The following is a 25687-nucleotide window of genomic DNA, read 5'->3' as shown; positions in this document are numbered from 1 at the left end:
TCTGGATTTAATCCATGAAAAAGACTCAACTGACTCCATCAAGACAGTTATATTGTGACGTCTCAGTGCGATGGGTGTGATTTGTTACACTGGAACTTTTATGAAGAGAAGAGAGACAGCAGGAAGACTCTTAACTCTGCAGCTTCATTTCAGCAGCAGTACTCATTCTGCACTCTATAAACCAAACATGGAAAACAACTTTGGTAAGTTGTGATAGAATTGTTTACATGTCTGTGGTACATTATCTGAAGATCTGAAATGTTCTGGTGTTATCATTGCATTAACACGTGTCACAGGTGATCCGATCACAAGCGAACAGCTCTAAGTACGTCTGTTTACACCTGGTATTAACATGCGTCTTGAGTGATCACTTGTGATCGGATCTCACTTCCCCGCTCTATATGCAAATAAACATGTACATCATTTCTGTTTGCAAAGACCAGATGCATTGTTGGGGGGCGGCTGTGGCTCAGGAGGTAGGTAGAGCGGGTCGTCCACTAATCGGAAGATCGGTGGTTCGATTCCCGGCTCCTCCAGTCCACATGCCGATGTGTCCTTGGGCAAGACGCTTAACCCCAAATTGCTCCTGATGGCTCTGCCATCAGTGTATGAATGTGTGTGAATGGTTAGTTTCCTCTGATGGGCAGGTTGGGACCTTGCATGGTAGCCCCTGTACCCATTCAGCGTATGAATGTGTGTGAATGGGTGAATGTGATTCGTAGTGTAAAAAGCGCTTTGAGTGGTCGGAAGACTGGAAAGGCGCTATTCAAGTACAGTCCATTGTTGTTTTCAACCGGCGGGAGGAGCGGGGGTCCATGTACCTTCCGTCCAAAGCTGTGTTCAATTTGTTTGATAACAGGATAAACAAGTATACAATGCATTGTGTGCCCTCACGAAAATCAAATGCCCATCCTATTGATTTGCTCTAGCGCCGCGTCTGAACATATATATGCAGTGATCTCCCCGTAGTTGTGTCTCCACATTGAGAGACTGTGCGCATTTACGCACAAGACAAAGCAGCATAACTTCATTGATTATTTAAATCTCCGACACGCAGACAGGATCAGTCAAGATCCAATGCTAATTAATGTTCCGTGTTCTTCTACACAGCCAATAGGTCATCTGTTACACACACAGTCCAGGTTCATACAGCGAAACTGTTTGGAGTAAAGCAGCCGTCTCCCGATAAATCCTGAGCTCCATTATGTTGAGCAGCGCAGCAAAACTAAAAACTGAAGTTATTAATTTAACAGGTCAGAGGAAACTATCCAGCAACATTTAGCTTCTGAAATATTTTTTTAGACAGACAAGTTAAAAACAATTTATTTTCTGTTTTTAGTTTAATTTCTATTCTAATTGTCGATTTGAAGATGAAAACGGGTTAGGGAAACAGAGAAAACAGGAAAAACGGGAGGTTGTCCTTTCATCCACAAAAACGGAAAAGCAAAACAATGCATTATTTATCCTGTAAGAAAACAAGTTGAACACAGGAGACAACAATTCAATTCCTGTGCCTAGTCTGCAGGAAAACAGAGGACGTCAGTGGGCGGTCCCAGGACCATAGGACGCATTGTGCGGCCCAGACCGCTTCTTCTTTTTTTTTTTTTTTTTTTGATACTGTTGACAAGACATAGTGGGAAGGGGGAAAATAGGTAGTTGATTTGTGGAAGGGTTTTCATTTTATCTGTTGCAATGCGTCCAATAAGAGTGAGTGGTAACTTGGTCCAGCGTTTAAAATCATCGTCTATGTTTTTCAGCAGAGGGGTGTGAGGTTAAACAACTCTGACAGCCTGGAGGAAATATTAATGCCTAAGTATTTGATATTACCAATGTGGAGTGGGAGAGAGGGATCTTGGGTTGCAGAATCCCAGGCATTTGCGGTCAAAGGTAGAATAGTGGATTTGTTCCAGTTTATTTTATAGTGTGAAATTGAGGAGAAGTTGTTGATTATTTTGAATGTTTCTTGTAATGATGTGAAAGGATCTTGTAGGTGTAGTAATAAATCATCTGCATATAAGCTAAGCTTATGTTCTGAATTAGTATATTGTATTCCTTTGATTTTATTGTTTTGTCGTATGGCTGTGGCGAGTGGTTCAATGAAAACTGCAAATAGAGATGGAGAGAGTGGACATCCTTGTCTGGTTCCCTGGTGGACTGTGAAGCTTGGTGAAGTGATCCCGTTTGTGATAACTGTGGCCCTAGGTGAAGTGTATAGTGTTTTAATCCAGTGGATGAATGACTCTCCGAAGCCAAACCTGTGGAGGGTGGAAAATAAAAAAGTCCAGTTTAGTCTGTCAAATGCTTTTTCTGCGTCCAGTGATACAATTATGGTTTTGTTGTGTTTTTGCTGTGATGTATTGATCAAATTAAAAAGTCTACGGATATTGTCTGAAGCGTGTCTATTTTTGATGAAGCCTGTCTGGTCGAGATGGATTATAAGTGGAATGACTGTTTCTATTCAGGTTGCCAATGTTTTTGTAATGATTTTGAGGTCTGTATTAATTAGTGATAGGGGGCGATAACTGGAGGGGTGGGTTGGGTCCTTATTGGGTTTTAAGAGTAATGTCATTATGGCGGTGCTCATGTGGGTGGGTATATTGGAGGTAGTTTTAATTTCTGTAGTTACTCTGAAGAATAGTGATGATAATATGTTCCAGAAATGTTTGTAGAATTCTGCAGGAAAACCATCTGGTCCAGGTGATTTATTGTTTGGCATTTTGAGCAGAGCTTTATGTAATTCTTCGAGGCTGAGTGGTGAATCTAAAAGGTGGGCTAAATCTGATGGTATTGTTGGTAGGTCCAGATTACTTAAAAAAGTGTCTATTTCTGGTTGACTGGGTTTGTAATTTGAGGAGTAAAGGTTGCTATAAAATTTATGAAATATATCATTGATTTCTTGTGGATTATGTGTGACTGTACCTGTGCAATTGAGTATAGATGGGATTATTGCTTTTTCTTTTTTGTGTTGTAATAGATTAGCCAAATATTTACTTGATTTATTACTGTACTGAAAGTTTTCATATTCAAGCTGTTGGATAATGAATTGTGTTTTCTTGTATATGATGCTTTCCAATTGAGTTTTAAGTTGAGCTAATTCATTTTGTTTTTGTTCACAGGGATTGCTGGTTAGTTGGTGTATTAGGTGTTTGATTTTTGTTTCTAAGCTAGTTTCTTGTTCCTGTTGCTGTCGTTTCTTATGTGATGAATATGAAATGATTATTCCTCTGATGACTGTTTTTCCTGTTTCCCATAAGAGTGATGGTGAGATCTCTGGAGAGTCACTCATCTCAAGAAAGGATGGCCACTCTTTCTGAATTAATGTTATGAAATCTGGATCCTCCAAGAGTGATGTATTGAAACGCCATCTTGTGGGAGATTTAATATGTGTTTGAGTTTTTATTGATAAGGAAACTGGAGCGTGATCACTGATTATGATTGGATGGATTGTGTTTCCTTGGATGTGCTGGGAGAGTGAATTACTTACAAGAAAGAAGTCAATTCTGGAGAAAGATTGATGGAGAGGGGAAAAATATGAATATTGTCTGGATGATGGATTTTTCATTCTCCAACTATCGCCAAGTCCGAGTTCCTTCATGTATTGTTTAATTACTTCGGTTGAGTGCCAAGTTCTTGTGTTCCCGGGTGTGCTAGAGCGGTCGGTTGTAGGATTGATAACGGTGTTGAAATCTCCGGCTATTATGATGTTTGCTGAATTGTATAGTAAGGAGAAAAAAATATGGAAAAAGGATGGGTCATCATTGTTAGGGCCGTAAATGTTTGCAAATGTGAATGTTGTCTGATTAATAGATGCATTAACAATGATGAATCTTCCTTGTGGGTCAGTAATGGATGAGTTATGGATGAATGGGATGTTTTTATTGACTAAGATCGAAACTCCTCTTTGTTTTGTGTTGAGTGTGGATGAGAATATTTTATCAAATTGTTTGAGTCTAATATATTGTAATTCAGGGTTTGTTAGGTGGGTTTCTTGCATAAAACATAAATCAGCCTTTAATTTTATGAGATGATTGATGACTTTGATTCTTTTAGTCTGTGTACGAAAGCCATGTACATTCCACGTTACCAGGTTGAGTGTCTGCATGGTTATGTGTTTGGTTTATCTTGTTTTGAATGAAGCATAAAGAAGAAGCCAGTGAAGGAGGGGGGAGGAAAAGGGTGGGGGGAGTCAAGTTTCGAGCTGGTTGCTATAACTGCCTTAGACTGTCTAGACATAACGGTGAATGGTGACAACAACATAACATGTAAACATTAACACACACACACACACACACACACACACAAGCGCACACAAAAAAATGAAAATTACGAGAGAGAGGTAGATTTTTTAACTCCTCTGTAGGGTAACGCAGGCGGTTTCCTTATTACAGAGGAGTGAGGTCGGGAGTGAGGCTTTCGGTCAGATAATCAGGGTTGTTACAGTTAAATGTATGAGTCTATTACTGTTTTTTCAGAAGAGCCATGTCGTGATTTTGGAGTTGCGACATAGTTGTCTGTCGATATACAGTTTGTCTACTATGATTGATGCACGTCTGTTGTTTTGTCTGTTTTCTTTGAGAATGGGGTACAGTACTTTCCGGTGTTCGTTTATTTCATGTGGGTATTGTTCGTTGAGTCCAAATGATGTTCCTTTGAGTTCCCTTCCTCTGCTTCTGACCAGTTCTTTTTGTTCGAAATGTTCGAATTTTGCGATGATAGGCCGGGGTCCTTTGGTTGATGGTTTTCCGAGGCGGTGTACTCTGTGGAAAGTGATGTTTTGTACAGTGTGGGGGGGTTTGTAAATCCAACATAGTTTCTTTCAGAATCTTATTTTCTTTGGAGATGGCATGTATTTGTTCGTCGAGAGTTTTAACAGTGGTTTGTAATTCCTGGTTGATTTTTTGTAGTACAAAAAACCCAGACCGCTTCTGAATGTGGTGATCAGATCTCATTGCGTCTTCAGTGCATATTGGGTGCGTTCACACCTGTAATTAGAGCTGTCCACGTGTGATCAGATCACCCGAGACACATGTTAATGCCAGGTGTTAACAGTCTCTTTAATGAGAATATTGGATATTTTCATCTGAGTATAATCCATATAATATTACATACATAATATTTATCTTGTTTCCTTAAGTGTTTTTTCTTTCTTTGTTGATGTTTTTGCTTAAAATAACTGCTGACATATCCTATCAATGGCTTTACAGTTAAGAGGATCTCTTGTTAATGGTGGAGTTTACTTGCTAGAATACCAAAGCTTGTGGGTTGTGGTTTTTAGAAAATATTCCAATTATAATAAGGAATAAAAGTGAAAGGACTACAAAGAAAAATTCTGAGTAAAAGTGAGAAACAAAGGCGCAAACTATTTGTATTGAGCAACTACACCTTGGGAACAAATCTGTTTTTAAACTCAAACGCAAAAATATTAACACTTGACTGTTTCAAAGGAGATCAAAATAACATTTGCCTCTATCATGAGAGATGTATTAAATAAAGTAGATTCACACCCTGATGCCAATGACTTGTTCAAGTCTTGTATGAATACCCAGAGTGCCAATACGTATCTAATGCTTATCATTCTTCTACTCAGGACCCATCAGAAGAAATGACACGGAGCTGAGGATGGTGATGGTGGGGAAGACTGGAATTGGGAAGAGCGCCACTGGAAACACCATCCTGGGACGACAGTTCTTTAAATCAAAGTTCAGTGCTAAATCTATGACTGTAGATTGTTCTAAGGGCAAAGCTGTGGTGTATGGACAACAGGTTGCTGTTATCGACACCCCGGGCCTGTTTGACACCAGGTTCGGCATAGATAAAACAACTAAAGATATCTCCCAGTGCATCTCTTATGCTGCTCCTGGACCCCATGTCTTCCTGGTGGTCATCAGGCTGGGAAGATACACAGATGAGGAAAAGCAGACAGTGCAGAGGATTCAAGAAATCTTTGGCCATGCTGCAGACAGATACAGCATGGTGCTCTTTACTCATGGTGATCTTCTTGAAGATATCACTATTGAGAAGTTCTTGCATGGAAGTTCAGACCTGCAGGAACTCGTAGCCAGATGTAACAACCAGTACCATGTCTTCAATAATAAACTGAAGGATGGTGCTCAGGTCATCGAGCTGCTCCACAAGATCAGAAATATAGTCCAGAAGAACGGAGGAAGCCACTACACCAACGAGATGTTCCAAGAGGCCGAGAGAGCAATTGAGAAGGAGAAACAACGCATCCTCAAAGAGAAAGAAGAACAAATACGCAGAGAACAAGAGGAACTGGAGAGGAAACTAAAGGAAAAATATGAAAAAGAGATGAAGAAAATGAATGCCCAACTCCAGGCTGACAGAGAGAGGGAGAAGAGAGAGAGAGAGGAGGAGAGGAAGAGGGAGAAGGAGGAGATGAATGAGGAGAGGAAGAGAGAGAGGGAGGAGAGAGAGGCAGAGAGAAAGAGAGAGAGAGAGGAGAGAGATAGGGAGATGACAAATATGATTAATAAACTAAAGGAACAGCATGACAGAGAACTCAGAGAGGAAAGAGAAAAGTTGCAGTACAGACATGACAATGAAGCCAGAGATGAAGCTGAGGGGTTTAATCCACTATATCATCTGGTAACCGCTGGCAAAATGATACTTGGAGGAATTATACAATTGGGGAGGGTATTTGGGAGCTTGTTCAAATAGTTCAGAACTAGAATTGTCCTGAATCAATACAGCTGTATTACTGATACTGATACAGTTAGTCCAAGGCAGACACTTTTTTTTTTTTTGGATGTTAGTTTCTTAAAATAGAAGGGGGAAGTCAGATTGATCTTAAATAATGTTCATATATTTAGTAACTACTCCTCATGCTCTCTTTTGTTGGATGATCACTTTTGCCAACTGAAGTATTTTTAACCAGTTTAAATGTTGCCTATGGGATTCCAAATTGTCAATTTGGTGTCACAGATGTTATGCTTGAAGTTTTAGTTGCACGTGCAGGATTTCATGACCTGAGAATTTCATTATTTAATCTGCCTTCAGATTGTTCTGAGACACTGGTAGAACTGCAGTGTAAGAGCTGTGAATGGAGATATAAAGTTGTCTGTCTGTGTAACTTTTGCTTTTTCCCAACTTTATCTTCTTGCCATATTCTTACAACATCTGCAAAACTTATTGTAAAAGCTTGTCTCATTATGAGTGATGGATTAATCACAGTTCTAAATCACTGTCTGTGATATATTAGACAAACAACATGTAATCATAGGATGCATATGAATGTAATAAATTAACTTAAATTAAACATGTTCATGATCACAATCTTTTCTTTTCCCTTTTTGTCTTTGGTTTACACATATCATAACATACAACTAGTTAATATCCAATGTCAATAAGACATTACATGGACTGCAATGTACACCTGTAATGTACTTTTGTTCTCATAAGCCTAAAAGCTCAATACATCAACATACTGTATACTTATCATGTGAACTCCAACCGTCTTTTCTGATATCTAGCAAACAGTGTGGAGGTTTTGTCACATCATGATGTATCTATGTATGTATGTATGTCACAACACATCATGATGCATGTGCAGCGATTAAATATCAACAACAGATTTTTAAAACAAGGTTAGAAGGTCACAGGACCAAACAACATGCAAAAATATAGCATCAACATAGAAATGACATTTCATCATGCATCTCCTCTAAAATATAATATATCCTAATATATCTTAAAAATGACTAAAATTATATAATATAATATATAATATATATATATATGAACTTTGAGACAGAAATATATCCTGTCATCTTTATCAATTTCTATTTGGACATCATGTTGCCATTTAAGCCTAGAATTATCAGTATTTTCTCATTCTTACTCCTTAAATTGTGTTTCAGCTAATCTGAGAAAAATAAGCAGTGCCTCATAATAAACCAGAACTACCTGGAAAAATAAGAATAAATAAATAAACACCTAAAAAGTAAATAATGATCTAGCCTATCATGGTAAACTCTTCACTGCTACAATAGACAGCAGGCTGTCTGTGTATACAGAAGGTGCAGGAATTCTGGGAGAAGAGCAGGCTGGATGTAAGCAGAGCTTTTCAACAATAGACCATCTTTACAAAGTCTTTGATTTATTTTTACCTTCACCAGAAGAAAAGAATGTGTGTTTTTGTAGATTACAAAGAAGTGATTGATCTCATAGACTGATCCTCTTCTGGTATTTGACTTTACCTCTGTTCCTCTTGTTTCTTTCATGAGTAACTATGTTCAAATTCCTCCATGAGGGTCATCATGGAATGAAGTCTAAAGTCTAAAAGATAAAAAGAGAGCAAAAAGAGAGCTCATGTTTCATGGCTTTGATTTTAGTTGCATTGTGACAACAGTAACATCTGTGTCATTTTTTATGACGTTTTATTAATTCTGGAATAACCCAGAACTATTCCAGTTTCACATTGTCTCCATTAATGGATACAATTAAAAAGTGAAAAGAATTTCTTCTGTATCTCACAGTTCAGGAGTGATGAGCAAAACTATAAAGTGATTTATACGAGACCACATGGAGACCATAAATGCATCACTTCTTCCTTGGTTTATGTCCTAGAACAAACATCTTTTAATAGTTTTAAATGCACAGTAAAAACGTAATGACATGTGCGTGTGTGTGTGTGTGTAAATACTATTTCATATAGTATATCAATGTCAGGATGAAGAGTAGGGACAGTAAAAAGGGGAGAAAGAGACATTTTTAATACCGAGCGACGGACCCATGAAATGCATGTGCATCCACAAACATGTTGACACTTTTATTCTTTCTGCAGGGAGATTTGAGAGGAAAAAAAGCTGCACATTTAAAAACATGTTAGATTAGATAGATTAGGTTTATTATTTCCTGCTCTTCAGCCATTAAAAGTGAATTTGACTATTTCACGGTATCCAAATCTAGTTCAATGTACGTTCTTGAAAAAGCATTAACCGTGACCTTTTAACTCTTGATTGAACAGTGAGACATCAGAAATTCAGCCTTTTTATTAGGTTTAGTCTTAATATCACATCTTTATTTCTGGGTCAGTTGACACAGAATCACATCTTTTTTCTTGAATGACATAAATCAGAAACATAATCCATGAAATAAATGCTGTGATGACAAACAAAACTAAAACTAAATCAAAGACAAGTTATAATACTAATAAGTAAACCAGAGTGACCACAGAGAAGAAATGAAAAGATTCTGATTGAAATGTTAATTCTACATCCATTAGGTGACACCACATCAAAAGTAATCATTCATCAGAGGAGTGTGAGAACTTTTTTCTATCTCAGCAGAACACAAATTGACAAGTGCAGTGGTTAAATGAGAATATAACTATAAAGACATACTTATGACAGCATTTAATACTGTCAAATGTTAACCTACACTAAATATTTCTTAAGGCCATTGTCAAAAATACATGTGAAGAGAGAAAGAAGAGGTGAGAACCATGATATGATGAGAGACTCAGCCTTACTAATCTACAGTAGAGCTCAACCTCAACAAATACAATGAGCTTAATCATTCATTTAGATAAATGAGTGTGTAGGGGCTTCTGGAGAGTTCCTCTCTAGATAAACTATCTGAATATGGGACCACTCATGAGAACAAGCGCCAAATTGCCTTGCCCAATTGTTTAACTCCTCCAACTATCTTTTTTCCAGCATCGACCACAAGTTCACCAGCTTTTACCAGAGGATATAGTGGATTAAACTCCTCAGCTTCCTCTCTGGCCTCATTCTCATGCCTGTTCTGCAACTTTTTCCTTTCCTCTATTACATTTCTTTCATGCTGTTCCTTTAGTTGTTTCATCTCCCTTTCTTTCTCTTCTCTCTCTCTCTTTCTCTCTGCCTCTCTCTCCTCCCTCTCTCTCTTCCTCTCCTCATTCATCTCCTCCTTCTCCCTCTTCCTCTCCTCCTCTCTCTCTTTCTTCTCCCTCTCTCTGTCAGCCTGGAGTTGGGCATTCATTTTCCTCAGCTGTTTTTCGTATTTTTCCTGTAGTTTCCTCTCCAGTTCCTCTTGTTCTCTGCGTATTTGTTCTTCCTTCTCTTTGAGGATGCGTTGCTTCTCCTTTTCGATCGCCCTCTCGGCCTCTTGGAACATCTCGTTGGTGTAGTGGCTTCCTCCGTTCTTCTGGACTATATTTCTGATTTTCTGGAGCAGCTCGATGACCTGAGCACCATCCTTCAGTTTATTATTGAAGACATGGTACTGGTTGTTACATCTGGCTACGAGTTCCTGCAGGTCTGAACTTCCATGCAAGAACTCCTCAATAGTGGTATCTTCAAGAAGGTCACCACCAGTAAAGAGCACCATGCTGTATCTGTCTGCAGCATGGCCAAAGATTTCTTGAATCTTCTGCACTGTCTGCTTTTCCTCTTCAGTGTATCTTCCCAGCCTGATGACCACCAGGAAGACATGGGGTCCAGGAGCAGCATAAGTGATGCACTGGGTTATGTCCATAGTTGTTTTATCCATGCCGAACCTGGTGTCAAACAGGCCCGGGGTGTCGATAACAGCAACCTGTTGTCCATGCACCAGACCTTTGCCCTTAGAACAGTCTACAGTCATAGACTTAGCACTGAACTTTGATTCAAAGCACTGTCGTCCCAGGATGGTGTTTCCAGTGGCGCTCTTCCCAATTCCAGTCTTCCCCACCATCACTATCCTCAGTTCATTATTTGTCATGCCAAATCCTGTGTAGAAGAAATTATAACACTGAGTAAAAATTTACATTAAGTTGCACATACGCTCAGAAGTACATTGTACTTAATCCAACTTATATAAATATGGAGAAAAATACAAATCTATTCATCTGCTTTGAAAGACAAAAAAGGAGGTGAGGGATTGTGAATAAATGAATCCTATACTACTATACTACTATGTAAAACCCAACAGTTTTTATGATGTGGGAAATTCACAACATTTCTTATGCAGAATCTTTAGTTAACATTACTGAATTCACTCATGCACTTCTCTTCTCATGATCTATCCATGACCATTTACAGGAAGAGGCAACAGTTCTTTCAACCTGCCCCACCTCTCAGCTGAAAGTGAAACTATATGGTGAAAACCTGTCCACCTGCCCAGACTGACACATTTGTTTGAAGCTTTCTCAGATTTTAAAACAAAGTCTTTCCCCCCCAAAAAACAGTCAGGTTAAAAATTAACTATTTGTTTCTGTAACTTCAAAAGCTCCAAAAGGCAGAAACAACATGCCAATACCAAAAAATATGAACTGTTTCCTCAGATTCCATAGAGCCACAAATCTTTAACATTTTTCTAATGGCTAAGAAATTGATTGAAATTTTTTTAACTGAACTAACTAAAAGTACTCCAGAATTTGCAGTCTGTTTATGATCATGGAACTAAAGGTTAGGTCAGAAATACAAACTAATAAATGCCTTAATGTCTTGCAGTTCTACCCAGTATAAGTCTATAGAAGTATAAGTCTATCGGAGCTACAATAGTACACTATATAAAATTAGATTCAGCAGTGATCACTGTTATATCACCATAAAATACTAGTTCTATGTAAAACATAGATACAGTAGTATCATGACTTACCTAAGTTGCTGGCCATGTTTGGGTTGTAATAGTTGCTGGCCATGTTTGGGTTGTAATAGTTGCCGTCCATGTTTAAGTTCAAGAATGCAGAGTAGATACTGCAGCTGAAGTGAAGACAAAGAGTGCAGAGTGTATCTGCTGCAGCTGCTTATAAGCGTACCAATGCACCAAACCACTCCCACAAGCTGCAAGTGAAACTAAACCAAGCCAATGATTAATTCTGCATACAGTCATGATAATAATAATAACTTAATATGTGTCCCAGTATCGCCTTCATTATATATGTGAAACAATCAGTAAAAATTTGCAGTTTTTCCCAATGACCATGTCTGTCTTTCCTCTTTCATTTGGTTAATTTAAATCTTCTGAAAGTCCCCACTGCTGTTTTACTTTTATTTTCTGTTTGAGTACAGCTCTTAGAGAAAATGGTTAGCCTGTATTTGTGTAGAGCTTATTCAATGTACAGTTTGTCCTGTGTTTCTATGACAGCAGTCTTCTGTAGCCACTCCTCTTCATTTCCAGGAAATCCCTTTGTTAACTGTAAACCTCAAACCTTGCTCTCCCTTCCATGTCCACTTACAGGAAATGGCAGCACTTTTTCAAAACTGCAGACAATGCCTATTTGAATAAATGGATAAATAGAATAAAATATATAAATGCACCAGAAATGGGAAACAATTCATTTTGTTGCTAAAACTCAACATGTTGTGAAATGTTAATTCATTTTGTTTTAAATCAATTATTGCTTATCATTTATGATTGCTCATCACAGTGTTGCCTTCCTTCCAGTGGTCTCCCCAACTGCCAGGCAGCAAGATGTTGGCAGAGTAACAAATCATTCTTTTATTCTTGTCTGTACTTGTGCTCAATTTTTTACTCTTCATGCATAATTTTACCTTTTTCACACAATGTAGCTCAGAGCTCAGACCAACACATTTTGCACTACAAGCCTCAGAGTGGCAGGACTGAGACCACATCGGACCAGATCCTCAGGACCAGTTTTCACAAATAGAATAAAAGTTTTACAAATCTGAAAATGTGTTTTGATGACTTTAGAGTCTCCTTGTTAATCTAGTCCAGATTTGACAAGTCCAAGTATAGTGGTTTTTGATGTGGACCTGGTCTGATGCAGTCTGAATTAAGAAATTTCTATAAGCAAAAAAAAAGTGTAACAAATCTGAAAGTGGGTTTAAACAGCATTAATGCATTTGTTACGATGTCTAACAGTTTTTAACAGGAGTAAGTGTAGCAGAAACTGAGAATCAGCCGCTAAATATCATTATTTATGTTTCCCTCAACTTTCCCCTTAACCCCCAAATCGGAAGCTCCCAATCAGCAGCTAACTTGAGTGTCATAGACTCCATGTTTTTGTTTTTTTTAATTCCAATAACTGTATGACTGATGACTGTACAAAACTGCTTTGTTTGCAAGGAAAACGTCACATGCATTAATCACAAACAACTACCACTGTGACAATTCAATTCAAATGATTTTTTTCAATTGGTGTAGAAAACTTATAGGCATCCTTAAGTCTTAAAATTGTGTATGTTTATTCCCATGTTATAATCTCTAAATGAAGCTGTTTTTAAGGAAAACTTGGCATTTCACCACCACTTCCTTCAAACAACGGCAGCTAGAAGTAGCAGCAGTAGCAGCTGTAGGTTCCATCAGAAGTGCCACAACTTCATGCTGCTGCTATTATTTGAGCTTGCTGTTTCTCCAGTAACAGTCAGTAAGACCAGACAGCTTTCCAGTCAGTAACATCAGATTCCTCTCTTTCAGCTCTCTCAGCTTCTCTCCATGATGTTACACCTCAGATCATTCTCTTCCCTGGCTAGGTAAATAATGACTCTTTTATTTTGTGCATTAATAATATTTAATATACAATAGTTGGTACCTACAACTTGAAGATGTGACTCTCACACACATCATCATTCATTTCCTTTAACATCAACAATGAGATCTGCCCTGAATAGTCTTCTTCCAGTCACTCTGGTCTATCTTCCAGTAAGTTAAAGTATCTATTACACTTTCTCAGCCAAGTTATTAATAAATGTCTTATGTACCAACGTTACTTTTATACCCTCTCACTTATCTATGTTTCTGTCACACCGTGTTGGGCTGATATTATTTCTGAAAATATTTCATTTTGCTGGCACAACTGTATTTAATGATTTCATCATAAAATTTTACCATAAATATGTTGCATCTTTCACTAGAATGTAATCTGTTTTCCAACTGCCATGTACTTTTCAATGAATTTCTTTGGCAACCTTGAGTGTCTGAATGTTAGTCATTCCTTTATTATACATGAATAATTTAGACATTGTCACTGGTTATTATTTTGCTGCATAGATGCTGTCACTATACAAGAGGAGCATTATACAATTTGAAATTAGTGTTTTATGCACATGTATTTACCTCCATCTGATGTGGCTCCTTACAATCTATAGCATCTGGCCCTAGTTGTCATGTTCCATGCAATGTTTGAGACTAGACAAGTGTACAAACACTCACAAACATATGATTGACAAGAAATATTTTTATTAAAGCATGTTTGAAGATCTAAAAGTTAGTTCACATCTTAGCCAGCATAGTACATACATTGATATACATACTCCGCTCTGCTGCTCATCCCACAAATGCATGTTCCTTACAAATGTGGCACCATTTAAAAGGGAAATAAACAGGCATTCCAACAGTATAAGATTTATTGCCAAGAAGCATTGTTACAACAAAGAAATAATCTACCAAACACAAATTTCCTTACTTTTTGTGTTAAGTTTCAATGCTGATTTATGAATGATTAATTTTCCCAGTCGCAGGATGTAACTTTTTCGTTATTAGACTATATTATTTATAACCATGCAACTAAAGACAAAAACATTGTGAGAGATGTTGATTTGCATTAATTAATCCCAACATAATCTTTATATTGTAAGCAAAACACCATAAATGAATAATTGCTGGGGAAACTTAAAAAAATATGAGATGACCCTAAAGATAAAATTAATCACATGCAATTTTTAATAGCATTATTAACATTTTTCTTATAATCGACTTCACTTAATAGATTTTCAAATCAGTTCCTAATCATGGAGGGGTATCACTGTCTCAATAACCCTATTGTTGGTACCTAATTGCATAGTCCTTTTTAGAACACCTATTGAAAATTACTAGAAAATAATTTATTCCACCCTTCCATTCTTTTCATTTCCAACTTGAATACAGCTTTTAGAATGATTTCTTAACCTCACAAACATTCCATTCTGTCAGGTTGATTTATTTGTGTAGATACTCCATGCACTAGTCAGTCTGCTGATTATCAGACTTTAGCTTATGTATCCTCTCCTCTTGCATATCTACTGCAACCACTGCTCACCCCTCCCTCCACCATTTACAAGAAACGGCAGCAGTTCTTTCAAACTGCATGAAGTACTGCACACATCTGTTCCCCTATGAAAAACAATGGAACTGCATTCACTCTGTGTTACTAAAATGCTCTGTGTTATTATAAACAGGACATAATTCAATTCAATTCAATTTTACTTATATTGCACCAACTCATAACAAAAGTTATCTTAGGGCACTTCATATAGAGCAGTTCTAGTCCGTAGGGGAGAATGGGGTAAATCAAGCCAGTGGGTAAAATGAGCCACCCCCTTTATCTAGGTAACCATAAACAAAAGTAATCATGTGACCACAAATTAAGAAAGTATAGTTCACATTACTCAATCCATCTTGGACTCAAGCACCACTCAAGAGAGTGGTAAGCAAAACAGAGCAAAAAAAAAAAAAAAATTGTCATGTCAAGTAAATTCATCATGTTACTAAAGCTATCAGTCTTGCATCTTAATTAAAACAGATACGTTTTGGACATTATTACATGTTAATGTAAGTCATAAACTAATTGTGGATCTGAGCCACTGTGTGAAACAGTTTTGTCAAAATGGAGGTTGTTGGGTAAAACGTGCCAGTGACATTGGGGCAAGTTGAGTCAATGGCTCAATTTACCCCCAAAAATATTTTCTGATATTCTAGAAACTAGAGACACTGTTCATGTTAATGTTATGCTGTACATACAGACAGGTGACAAATTAAAGGAAAAGCATAAACATAAAATGTCTTAGTAAGGTGTTGGGTCAGCACCTGTCTGTGTGACCTTTGCTTTTTCCCAAATCTGGCTTCTTGCCATTTTCTTGCAACATCTGCAAAACTTGTTGTAAAAGCTTGTCTCATTATGAGTGATGGATTAATCACAGTTCTAAATCACTGTCTCTGATATATTACATAAAGAACAATCTTTTCTTTTGTCTTTTTTTGTCTTTGGTTTACACATATCGTAACATATACAACTAGTTAATATCCAATGTCAATAAGACATTACATGGACTGCAATGTACATGTGTAATGTACTTTTGTTCTCATAGGCCTAAAAGCTCAATACATCAACATACTGTATATTTATCATGTGAACTCCAACCGTTTTGTCTGATATCTTGTAAACATTGTGGAGGTTTTGGTGACACATCATGATGCCTGTGCAGCGATTAAATATCAACAACAGATTTCCAAAACAAGGTTAGAAGGTCACAGGACCAAACAACATGCAAAAATACAGCATCAACATAGAAATGACATTTCATCATGCCTCTCCTCTAAAGTATAATATATCCTAATATATCTTAAAAATGACTAAAATTATATAATGTATAATACATTTTATGAATGACAGAAATATATCCTGTCATCTTTATCAGTTTCTATTTGGACATCATTTTGCCATTTAAGCCTAGAATTATCAGTATTGTCTCATTCTTATTCCATAAATTGTGTTTCAGCTAATCTGAGAAAAATAAGCAGTGCCTCATAATAAACCAGAACTACCTGGAAAAATAAGAGTAAAGAAATAAACACCTAAAAAGTAAATAATGATCTATCTATCATGGTAAACTCTTCACTGCTACAATGGACAGCAGTCTGTGTATACAGAAGGTGCAGGAATTCTGGGAGAAGAGCAGGCTGGATGTAAGCAGAGCTTTTCAACAATAGACCATCTTTACAAAGTCTTTGATTTATTTTTACGTTCACCAGAAGAAAATAATTTGTGTTTTTGTAGATTACAAAGAAGTGGTTGATCTCATAGACTGATCCTCTTCTGGTATTTGACTTAATCTCTGTTCCTCTTGTTTCTTTCATGTGTAACTATGTTCATATTCCTCCATGAGGGTCATCATGGAATGAAGTCTAAAGTCTAAAAGATAAAAAGAGAGCAAAAAGAGAGCTCATGTTTCATGGCCTTGATTTTAGTTGCATTGTACAACAGTAACATCTGTGTCATTTTTTATGATGTTTTATTAATTCTGGAATAACCCAGAACTATTCCAGTTTCACATTGTCTCCATTAATGGATACAATTAAAAAGTGAAAAGAGTTTTTCTTCTGTATCTCACAGTTCAGGAGTGATGAGCAAAACTATAAAGTGATTTATACAAGACCACATGGAGACCATAAATACGTCACTTCTTCCTTGGTTCATCTTCATCTTTTGATAGTTTTAAATGCAAAGTAAAAACATAATGACATGAGCGTGTGTGTGTGTGTGTGTGTGTGTTTAAATACTATTGCATATAGTATAGCAATGTCAGGATGGAGAGTAGGGACAGTAAAAAGGGGAGAAAGAGAAATTTTTAATACTGAGCAACAGACCCATGAAATGCATGTGCATCCACAAACATGTTGACACTTTTATTCTCTCTGCAGGGAGATTTGAGAGGAAAAACGTTGCACATTTAAAAACAAGTTAGATTAGATAGATTAGGTTTATTATTTCCTGCTCTTCAGCCATTAAGAGTGAATTTGACTGTTTCAGGGTATCCAAATCTAGTTGTAAGTAGCGTAAGTTCCTGAATAAGCACTCAATCAAAACACTCAAAATTTGAACCAGTGCCCAATTGCCTTGCCCAGTTGTTTAACTCCTCCAACTAACTCTTTGCCAGCATCAACAACTAGTTCCCCAACTGTTACCAATGGAAATAGTGGATTAAACTCCTCAGCCTCCTCTCTGGCCTCATTCTCATGCCTGTTCTGCAACTTTTTCATTTCCTCCATTAGGTTTCTTTCATGCTGTTCCTTTAGTTGTTTCATCTCCCTTTCTTTCTCCTCTCTCTCTCTCTTTCTATCTGCCTCTCTCTCCTCCCTCTCTCTCTTCCTCTCCTCATTCATCTCCTCCTTCTCCCTCTTCCTCTCCTCCTCTCTCTCTCTCCTCTCCCTCTCTCTGTCAGCCTGGAGTTGGGCATTCATTTTCCTCAGCTGTTTTTCATATTTTTCCTGTAGTTTCCTCTCCAGTTCCTCTTGTTCTCTGCGTAGTTTTTCTTCTTTCTCTTTGAGGATGCGTTGTTTCTCCTCCTCGATTGCTCTCTCGGCCTCTTGGAACATCTCGTTGGTGTAGTGGCTTCCTCCATTCTTCTGGACTATATTTCTGATCTTCTGGAGCAGCTCGATGACCTGAGCACCATCCTTCAGTTTATTATTGAAGACATGGTACTGGTTGTTACATCTGGCTACAAGTTCCTGCAGGTCTGAACTTTCATGCAAGAACTCCTCAATAGTGGTATCTTCAAGAAGGTCACCACCAGTAAAGAGCACCATGCTGTATCTGTCTGCAGCATGGCCAAAGATTTCTTGAATCTTCTGCACTGTCTGCTTTTCCTCTTCAGTGTATCTTCCCAGCCTGATGACCACCAGGAAGACATGGGGTCCAGGAGCAGCATAAGTGATGCACTGGGTTATGTCCATAGTTGTTTTATCCATGCCGAACCTGGTGTCAAACAGGCCTGGGGTGTCGATAACAGCAACCTGTTGTCCATGCACCAGACCTTTGCCCTTAGAACAATCTACAGTCATAGACTTGGCACTGAACTTTGATTCAAAGCACTGTCGTCCCAGGATGGTGTTTCCAGTGGCGCTCTTCCCAATTCCAGTCTTCCCCACCATCACTATCCTCAGTTCATTATTTGTCATGCCAAATCCTGTGTAGAAGAATTTATAAGATTGAGTAAAAATCTACATCAAGTTGTACATATGCTCAGAAGTACATTGTACTTATACAAATATGGAGAAAAATAAAAATCTATTCATCTGCTTTGAAAGACAAAAAAGGAGGTGAGAGATTGTGAATAAATGAATCCTATACTACTATACTACAATGTAAAACCCAACAGTTTTTACGATGTGTGAAATTCACAACATTTCTTATGCAGAATCTTTAGTTAACATTAATGAATTCACTCATGCACTTCTCTGGCTGTCTTCTCATGATCTATCCATGACCATTTACAGGAAGAGGCAACAGTTCTTTCAACCTGCCCCACCTCTCAGCTGAAAGTGAAACTATATGGTGAAAACCTGTCCACCTGCCCAGACTGACACATTTGTTTGAAACTTTCTCAGATTTTAAAACAAAGTCTTTCCCCCCCAAGAAACAGTCAGGTTAAAAATTAACTATTTGTTTCTGTAACTTCAACAGCTCCAAAAGGCAGAAACAACATGCCAATACCAAAAAATATGAACTGTTTCCTCAGATTCCATAGAGCCACAAATCTTTAACATTTTTCTAATGACTAAGAAATTGATTGAAATTTTTTTAACTGAACTAACTAAAAGTACTCCAGAATTTGCAGTCTGTTTATGATCATGGAACTAGAGGTTAGGTCAGAAATACAAACTTGCAGTCTTGCAGTTCTACCCAGTATAAGTCTATAGAAGTATAAGTCTATCGGAGCTACAATAGTACACTATATACAATAAGATTCAGCAGTGATCACTGTTATATCACCATAAAATATTAGTATTATGTAAAACATAGATACAGTAGTATCATGACTTACCTAAGTTGCTGGCCATGTTTGGGTTGTAATTGTTGTTGGCCATGTTTGGGTTGTAATAGTTGCTGGCCATGGTTGGGTTGTAATAGTTGCCGTCCATGTTTAAGTTCAAGAATGCAGAGTAGATACTGCAGCTGAAGTGAAGACAAAGAGTGCAGAGTGTATCTGCTGCAGCTGCTTACAAGCGTACCAATGCACCAAACCACTCCCACAAGCTGCAAGTGAAACTAAACCAAGCCAATGATTAATTCTGCATACAGTCATGATAATAATAATAACTTAATATGTGTCCCAGTATCGCCTTCATTATATATGTGAAACAATCAGTAAAAATTTGCAGTTTTTCCCAATGACCATGTCTGTCTTTCCTCTTTCATTTGGTTAATTTAAATCCTCTGAAAGTCCCCACTGCTGTTTTACTTTTATTTTCTGTTTGAGTACAGCTCTTAGAGAAAATGGTCAGCCTGTTCAGCACTGTCAGCTGACATCTATTTGTGTAGAGCTTATTCAATATACAGTTTGTCCTGTGTTTCCATGACAGCAGTATTCTGTACCCACCCCTCTTCATTTCCAGGAAATCCCTGTGTTAACTGTAAACCTCAAACCTTGCTCTCCCTTCCATGTCCACTTACAGGAAATGGCAGCACTTTTTCAAAACTGCAGACAATGCCTATTTGAATAAATGGATAAATAGAATAAAATATATAAATGCACCAGAAATGGGAAACAATTCATTTGGTTGCTAAAACTCAACTTGTTGTGAAATGTTAATTCATTTTTTAAACCAGATTTTGTTTTAAATCAATTATTGCTTATCATTTATGACTTTTTATTTCATTATGTCACTTTTAATGTTATTGCTCATCACAGTGTTGCCTTCCTTCCAGTGGTCTCCCCAACTGCCAGCCAGCAAGATGTTGGCAGAGTAACAAATCATTCTTTTATTCTTATCTGTACTTGTGCTCAATTTTCACTCTTCATGCATAATTTTTACCTTTTTCACATAATGTAACTCAGAGCTCAGACCAACACATTTTGCACTACAAGCCTCAGAGTGGCAGGACTGAGACCACATCGGACCAGATCCTCAGGACTAGTTTTCACAAATAGAATAAAGGTTTTACAAATCTGAAAATGTGTTTTTATGACTTTAGAGTCTCCTTGTTAATCTAGTCCAGATTTGACAAGTCCAAGTATAGTGGTTTTTGATGTGGACCTGGTCTGATGCAGTCTGGATTAAGAAATATCAGTGAATTTTTCTGTTTCCACAAGCAAAAAAAAAGGTTTTAGAAATCTGAAAGTGGGTTTAAACAGCGTTAATGCATTTGCTACAATGTCTAACACTTTTTCACAAAAGTAAGTGTTGCAGAAACTGAGGAGCAGCTGCTAAGTATCATTATTTATGTTTCCCTCAATTTACCCCTTAATCCCGGAATCGGAAGTTCCAAATCAGAAGCTAACTTCAGTGTCATAGACTCCATGTTTTTTTTTTATTTATCACATTCATGAATCACAAACAACTCTCTCCAGTCAGTAAAATCAGACTCCTCTCTTTCAGCTCTCTAAGCTTCTCTCCATGAAGTTAAAACTTCAAGTCATCCTCTTCTCTGGCTCAGTAAATAGGGTTAGTAGGGTTAATTAGGGTTAGGGTTAATATACAATAACTGGCACTAACAACTTGAAGATGCGACTCTCATACACATCATCATTCATTTCCTTTAACAGCAACAATGAGATCTGCCTTCAATAGTCTTCTTCCAGTCACTCTGGTCTATCTTTCAGTAAGTTAAAGTATCTATTACACTTTCTCAGCCAAGTTATTAATAAATGTTTTATGTACCAACATTATTTTTATACCCTCTCGCTTATCTATACCTTGTTGGGCTGGTTTTATTTCTGAAAATGTTTCATTTTGCTGTATTTAATGATTTCATTTTACAACTTTACCATAGATATGTTAAACATCTTTCAGTTGAATGTAATCTGTTTTCCTACAGCCATGCACTTTTCAATTAATTTCTTTGACAACAGTTATTAGCTAAAACTGTTTTTTTGTTTTTTTTTCTTTCACCTGGGTGTGGGGTTTGTGCCAGGCCTGCAAGCAAGAGCAGCTGGAACCTTCTTGGTTTCCTGTGTGCTAAAAAAAGTAATGCAAACAGCAGCACAAGAGCATGCATATGCTGTCATCTCATGTGGTCTGTTTGTAGCTTCAAATGTGATCTGAAGAAAGTGATATTATATTTCCTATATAGTGTTAATTTAAACATTTTTGTATCAAAGACCACATTTTAAAAGATGTTGCAGTATGTGTCACAGTATGGGTGTATTATGAATCACATGCTATCTAGTGAATGCGTTATAGACGTGACATGAGGTATCTATAAATACATGACACCTTGAGTGTCTGAAGCTAACTTTGAACTTGGCCAAAGCCTCAGTTTTATCATCTTCTTAATTGACAGATTAAACCCAGGGTTGGATCTCTGTTTGATATAGTGTATTTTTAGACGCTATTGGGAAGAAAAAGAAAAGTTTGAATCAACTAGTGTTGCGCTTTGGGAGCTGACATTGCTTATATATAGTTGACACACAGTAGGCCTACAGTTTTTCTTAAGTTGCTCAAGTTTGCAAGTAGACACATAATTAAGCTCATCGTCTCTGGTCAAATATCCATTGTCAGTTTTTAGTATTAAATTCACCTGATCACAGTTAAATATTGGAGTACAGTATATCTTTCTGCAGAGAAATTATGACATAGACATTGCAAATAAGAGGAGAACAGTGCAAGTGTTTGTGTGTGTGAGAGGGGAAGAGAGGCAAGCAAGGAGCATTGTTTGTTGAATCGATAAGATATATTTGCTTATGAATCAATCAATAAATGCTACTATATTGACAATCCATATGCCATCCATCATTGCCAAAAATAATAATAATGCACATGCCTTATTTGCTACTGTCGACAGGCTAATAGATCCTCCTGTGTCAGTAGCCCCTGACAGTAGCCCCACCAAGGTTTGCAATGAATTTGCTTCATTCTTCACTGACAAAATTCAGAAAATTAGACAAGTAGTCAGTGCATCCATATCAGGTGCAGGATATGCATTGTCCTTGTGTCCACTTAAAATCAATTTAAGTAGTATGACACAACTCCATCCAATCAACCATAAAAACCTGGAGGACATTATACAACATCTGAAATCCTCCTCTTACTGCCTTGATATTCTGCCTACAGGCTTTTTCAAAATTGTTTCAAATTGCATGGCCTCAGATCCTCTACAGATTGTCAACACATCTCCTCTCTCAGGTGTCTTCCCACAGGCCCTGAAAACTGCTGTCATCAAGCCACTCTTAAAAAAAAACACTCTAGACACTTCACTAATGAGCAACTATAGGCCCATATCAAACCCCCAGTTTTTAAGCAAGATCATTGAAAAAGCTGTTTTTCAACAGCTGAACAACTTTGTGGCACTAAACAACTGTTTTGATGCCTTCCAGTCAGGATTTTGACCACACCACAGCACTGAGACTGCTCTTGTTAAAGTCTTCAATGACATACACTTAAACACTGACAGTGGCAGAATTACACTATTAGTATTACTGGACATCAGTGCCGCATTTGACACGGTCGACCACAGCATATTACTGGACAGACTGGAAAAATGATTTTCGAAACTGGTTTGAATCTTACTTAAAGGACAGGGACTACTTTGTGTCTATAGGTACACATCCGAGGGCACAAAAATGCGGAGTTCTCCAAGGCTCCATTCTGGGGCCTCTTCTGTTCAACATCTACATGCTCCCACTAGCTCAGATTATGGAAAACAACAAAATATGCTACCACAGTTATGCTGATGACACACAAATTTACGTAACCATATCACCAGGGGACTATGGTCCTATACAAGCACTGAGTAAGAGCATTGAACAAATCAATGATTGGATGTGCCAGAATTTTCTTCAGTTGAACAAAGACAAAACTGAAGTAATTGTTTTTGGAGCCAAGGAAGAACGTTTAAAAGTCAGCACTCAGCTTCAATCAATAATGTTAAAAACTGCAAACCAAGCCAGAAATCTTGGTGTAGTCATAGACTCAGACCTGAATTTCAACAGCCACATTAAGACAATTATAAAGTCAGCCCACTATCACCTGCAGAATATATCTTATAGAATATATAAGAATCAAAGGACTAATACTACTACTAAAGGATTAAAGGAGGACCTTGTCCACGCATTTATTTTCAGTAGACTTGACTACTGTAAGTAGTGGTGATGTAAAATTGCATTTATTAAAAGTAACTGGGAAAAGGTCATTAAGAAATAAAATGATAATATAAAATATAGGTCACAAACAACCTCCCAACTGCATTGGACAAAAGATTTGTCTCCATACTTGTCCCATTATATCTTAGTGCCGCATTCAACACAATTGACCATCAAATCCTATTTCAGAGACTGGAACATTTAATTGGCATTAAAGGAACTGCATTAAGCTGGTTTATGTCCTATATGTCCTATATATATCAGATCAATTTCAGTTTGCGCATGTTAATGATGAATCCTCCATGAAGGCAAAAGTTAGACACAGAGTTTCACAAGGCTCTGTACTTGGACCAAAACTATTCACCTTGTAACCCTAACCCTTTAATGAGTAGTTCCACCACAAACAGATTTCCCCACTAAATCTCTTGGATGGTTTAACTTAAATAACCAATCACATCATGACTGGTAGAAATAATTATTCATTGATCCTATATGTCTAAAGCTTCAAAACGATTTTTTTAATTTAGAGATAAACATTATTTGCAACTAACATTTCAGTACAGGAGCTGCTCTACAAACTGACAGCTGTCTGGTGTGCACAGAGTCACAGTGTTATAAAAAAAAAAAGAACTTCCACTCACAAAAAGAAGGACATGCAGAGGTTTTACTCTGAGCTGAGGGTGAATGTACGCTGTGTAATATGTGAATGTGAAGGCAAAAAGGCACTGTTCAATGAAATGACTGATGTGCATAAAAGTAGCAATTTTAGAAAGTCCTTGAGCAACACACTAATATCCAACCAGGACTTTGATTCTGACAGACGGTAAATTTTTGGTGCTTTGAGACCTGCTTTGATACGAACTGAATGAATGAAGAAATAAAATTCTGAAAGAGGGAGGAGACAGAGAGAAACTCAGGGTTTGTTGAAGAAAACCTGCCAGTGAGCAGGTTAGGTTCACAGAGTCAGTTACCATGGTAACTGACCCAGAGTTTAAGTTGGCTCTCTTTCTGGGACTGAAAACCCAGAGTTTCCCTCATCTCAAGGTTAACAAACTCAGAGTTTCCACTAAACCCCCTTTCTAACCCTGATATGTCAACGGACTAAAAACAAAACTTCAGAAAATACATACCTTCATGTTTGGAACGCTTCTCTTCTTCCCCTTTTTGTCTCAATCACCTCAGCCTGTGATTGCTTTTGTCTTTTTATCTTGAAATGCACTCCTCTGGCTTTTCTAGTCCCCACACACTCCATTTGCTCAGCCCTGAGCCTTCGTTTTTGATGTGAGGAGTTGTAAACAAGGCTAACCTGACATACCTGTATGAATGGTAATGTTTTCATAATTAGGTTTTATAATATTAACAGTGAGCTGAGAGGAGATTTTAGGATTTGAGGGCACCACTGGGTACCATAAATCTTGGAGGGTACCTTTACCAGTTTAGTAAACCACACCCATAATCATTTCATTGTGGACATCCCAATGAGACTGAAACTGAATCCTGACCAGTTCAGTTAAAGCAGGGATTTTTACAGTCTAAATGGGAATGTACAGATATCATATTTACACTTCTCTTTCTATATTATGTTGTGTCAAAGACAAATTTTTTAATTAAATAAATACATTGCTGTTATCAGTTATACATACAATAACCAAAACTGAAAAGGGATGAAGGAATATTTACATGCAAACACACAGATGTTTTCATGCCAACAGTTGCAACTTTCATTGTTACTTTCAACGACAATTGAACTTCAGTGAGTGCTTGTTCTCTGCTGTGCTGTGTCATAACTGCAGTGTAGATTAATATAGCACTACACAGTGAGAATCTCCTGTTGAGGCTGTTTGTCAAGTATTTCGTACAATGTGCTAGGTGGTTTTCTGCTTCAGTGTGCTTTCATTAAAACATGCCAGTGATGTTGGAGCAAGTTGAGTCAATGGCTCAATTTACCCCCCATAATTAAT

The 25687-nt window shown here is 37.5% G+C and overlaps 3 protein-coding genes across 4 annotated transcripts; 1 reads left to right on the top strand and 2 right to left on the bottom strand.

The window, feature by feature from the left end:
* Positions 1-97: 97 nt before the first annotated feature.
* On the top strand, positions 98-7256 carry LOC122977340 (GTPase IMAP family member 9-like). Its single transcript, XM_044345528.1, has 2 exons — positions 98-203; positions 5588-7256. Exons 1-2 carry the CDS (start codon positions 101-103, stop codon positions 6676-6678), a joined length of 1194 nt encoding a protein of 397 aa, XP_044201463.1. The 5' UTR covers positions 98-100; the 3' UTR covers positions 6679-7256.
* A 1740-nt stretch (positions 7257-8996) lies between these two features.
* LOC122977034 (GTPase IMAP family member 4-like) lies at positions 8997-11702 on the bottom strand. Of its 2 annotated transcripts, none has more exons than XM_044345505.1 (2): positions 11581-11702; positions 8997-10709 (listed from the first exon to the last, which is right to left on the bottom strand). In XM_044345505.1, exons 1-2 carry the CDS (start codon positions 11648-11650, stop codon positions 9613-9615), a joined length of 1167 nt encoding a protein of 388 aa, XP_044201440.1. In that variant the 5' UTR covers positions 11651-11702; the 3' UTR covers positions 8997-9612. The 2 variants fall into 2 exon arrangements, with proteins under 2 accessions (XP_044201440.1, XP_044201441.1); XM_044345506.1 differs by having other exon boundaries at positions 8997-10711; positions 11610-11689.
* A 5595-nt stretch (positions 11703-17297) lies between these two features.
* LOC122979315 (GTPase IMAP family member 4-like) lies at positions 17298-19588 on the bottom strand. Its single transcript, XM_044346671.1, has 2 exons — positions 19470-19588; positions 17298-18611 (listed from the first exon to the last, which is right to left on the bottom strand). Exons 1-2 carry the CDS (start codon positions 19564-19566, stop codon positions 17512-17514), a joined length of 1197 nt encoding a protein of 398 aa, XP_044202606.1. The 5' UTR covers positions 19567-19588; the 3' UTR covers positions 17298-17511.
* Positions 19589-25687: the final 6099 nt, after the last annotated feature.

This window comes from Thunnus albacares, chromosome 3, assembly GCF_914725855.1.
Source record: "Thunnus albacares chromosome 3, fThuAlb1.1, whole genome shotgun sequence".
NCBI lineage: Eukaryota > Metazoa > Chordata > Actinopteri > Scombriformes > Scombridae > Thunnus > Thunnus albacares.
This window is presented reverse-complemented; position numbering and strand designations above follow the sequence as displayed.

What these genes read in the sequence shown, in the direction of transcription:
- LOC122977340 (XM_044345528.1), top strand. Translation starts at nt 101, where the DNA reads ATGAAGAGAAGAGAGACAGCAGGAAGACTCTTAACTCTGCAGCTTCAT. An exon ending in AAACATGGAAAACAACTTTG is followed by an intron (nt 204 to 5,587) that starts GTAAGTTGTGAT and finishes TCTTCTACTCAG; the next exon opens with GACCCATCAGAAGAAATGAC.
- LOC122977034 (XM_044345505.1), bottom strand. Translation starts at nt 11,650, where the DNA reads ATGGACGGCAACTATTACAACCCAAACATGGCCAGCAACTATTACAAC. An exon ending in AAACATGGCCAGCAACTTAG is followed by an intron (nt 10,710 to 11,580) that starts GTAAGTCATGAT and finishes TCTTCTACACAG; the next exon opens with GATTTGGCATGACAAATAAT.
- LOC122979315 (XM_044346671.1), bottom strand. Translation starts at nt 19,566, where the DNA reads ATGGACGGCAACTATTACAACCCAACCATGGCCAGCAACTATTACAAC. An exon ending in AAACATGGCCAGCAACTTAG is followed by an intron (nt 18,612 to 19,469) that starts GTAAGTCATGAT and finishes TCTTCTACACAG; the next exon opens with GATTTGGCATGACAAATAAT.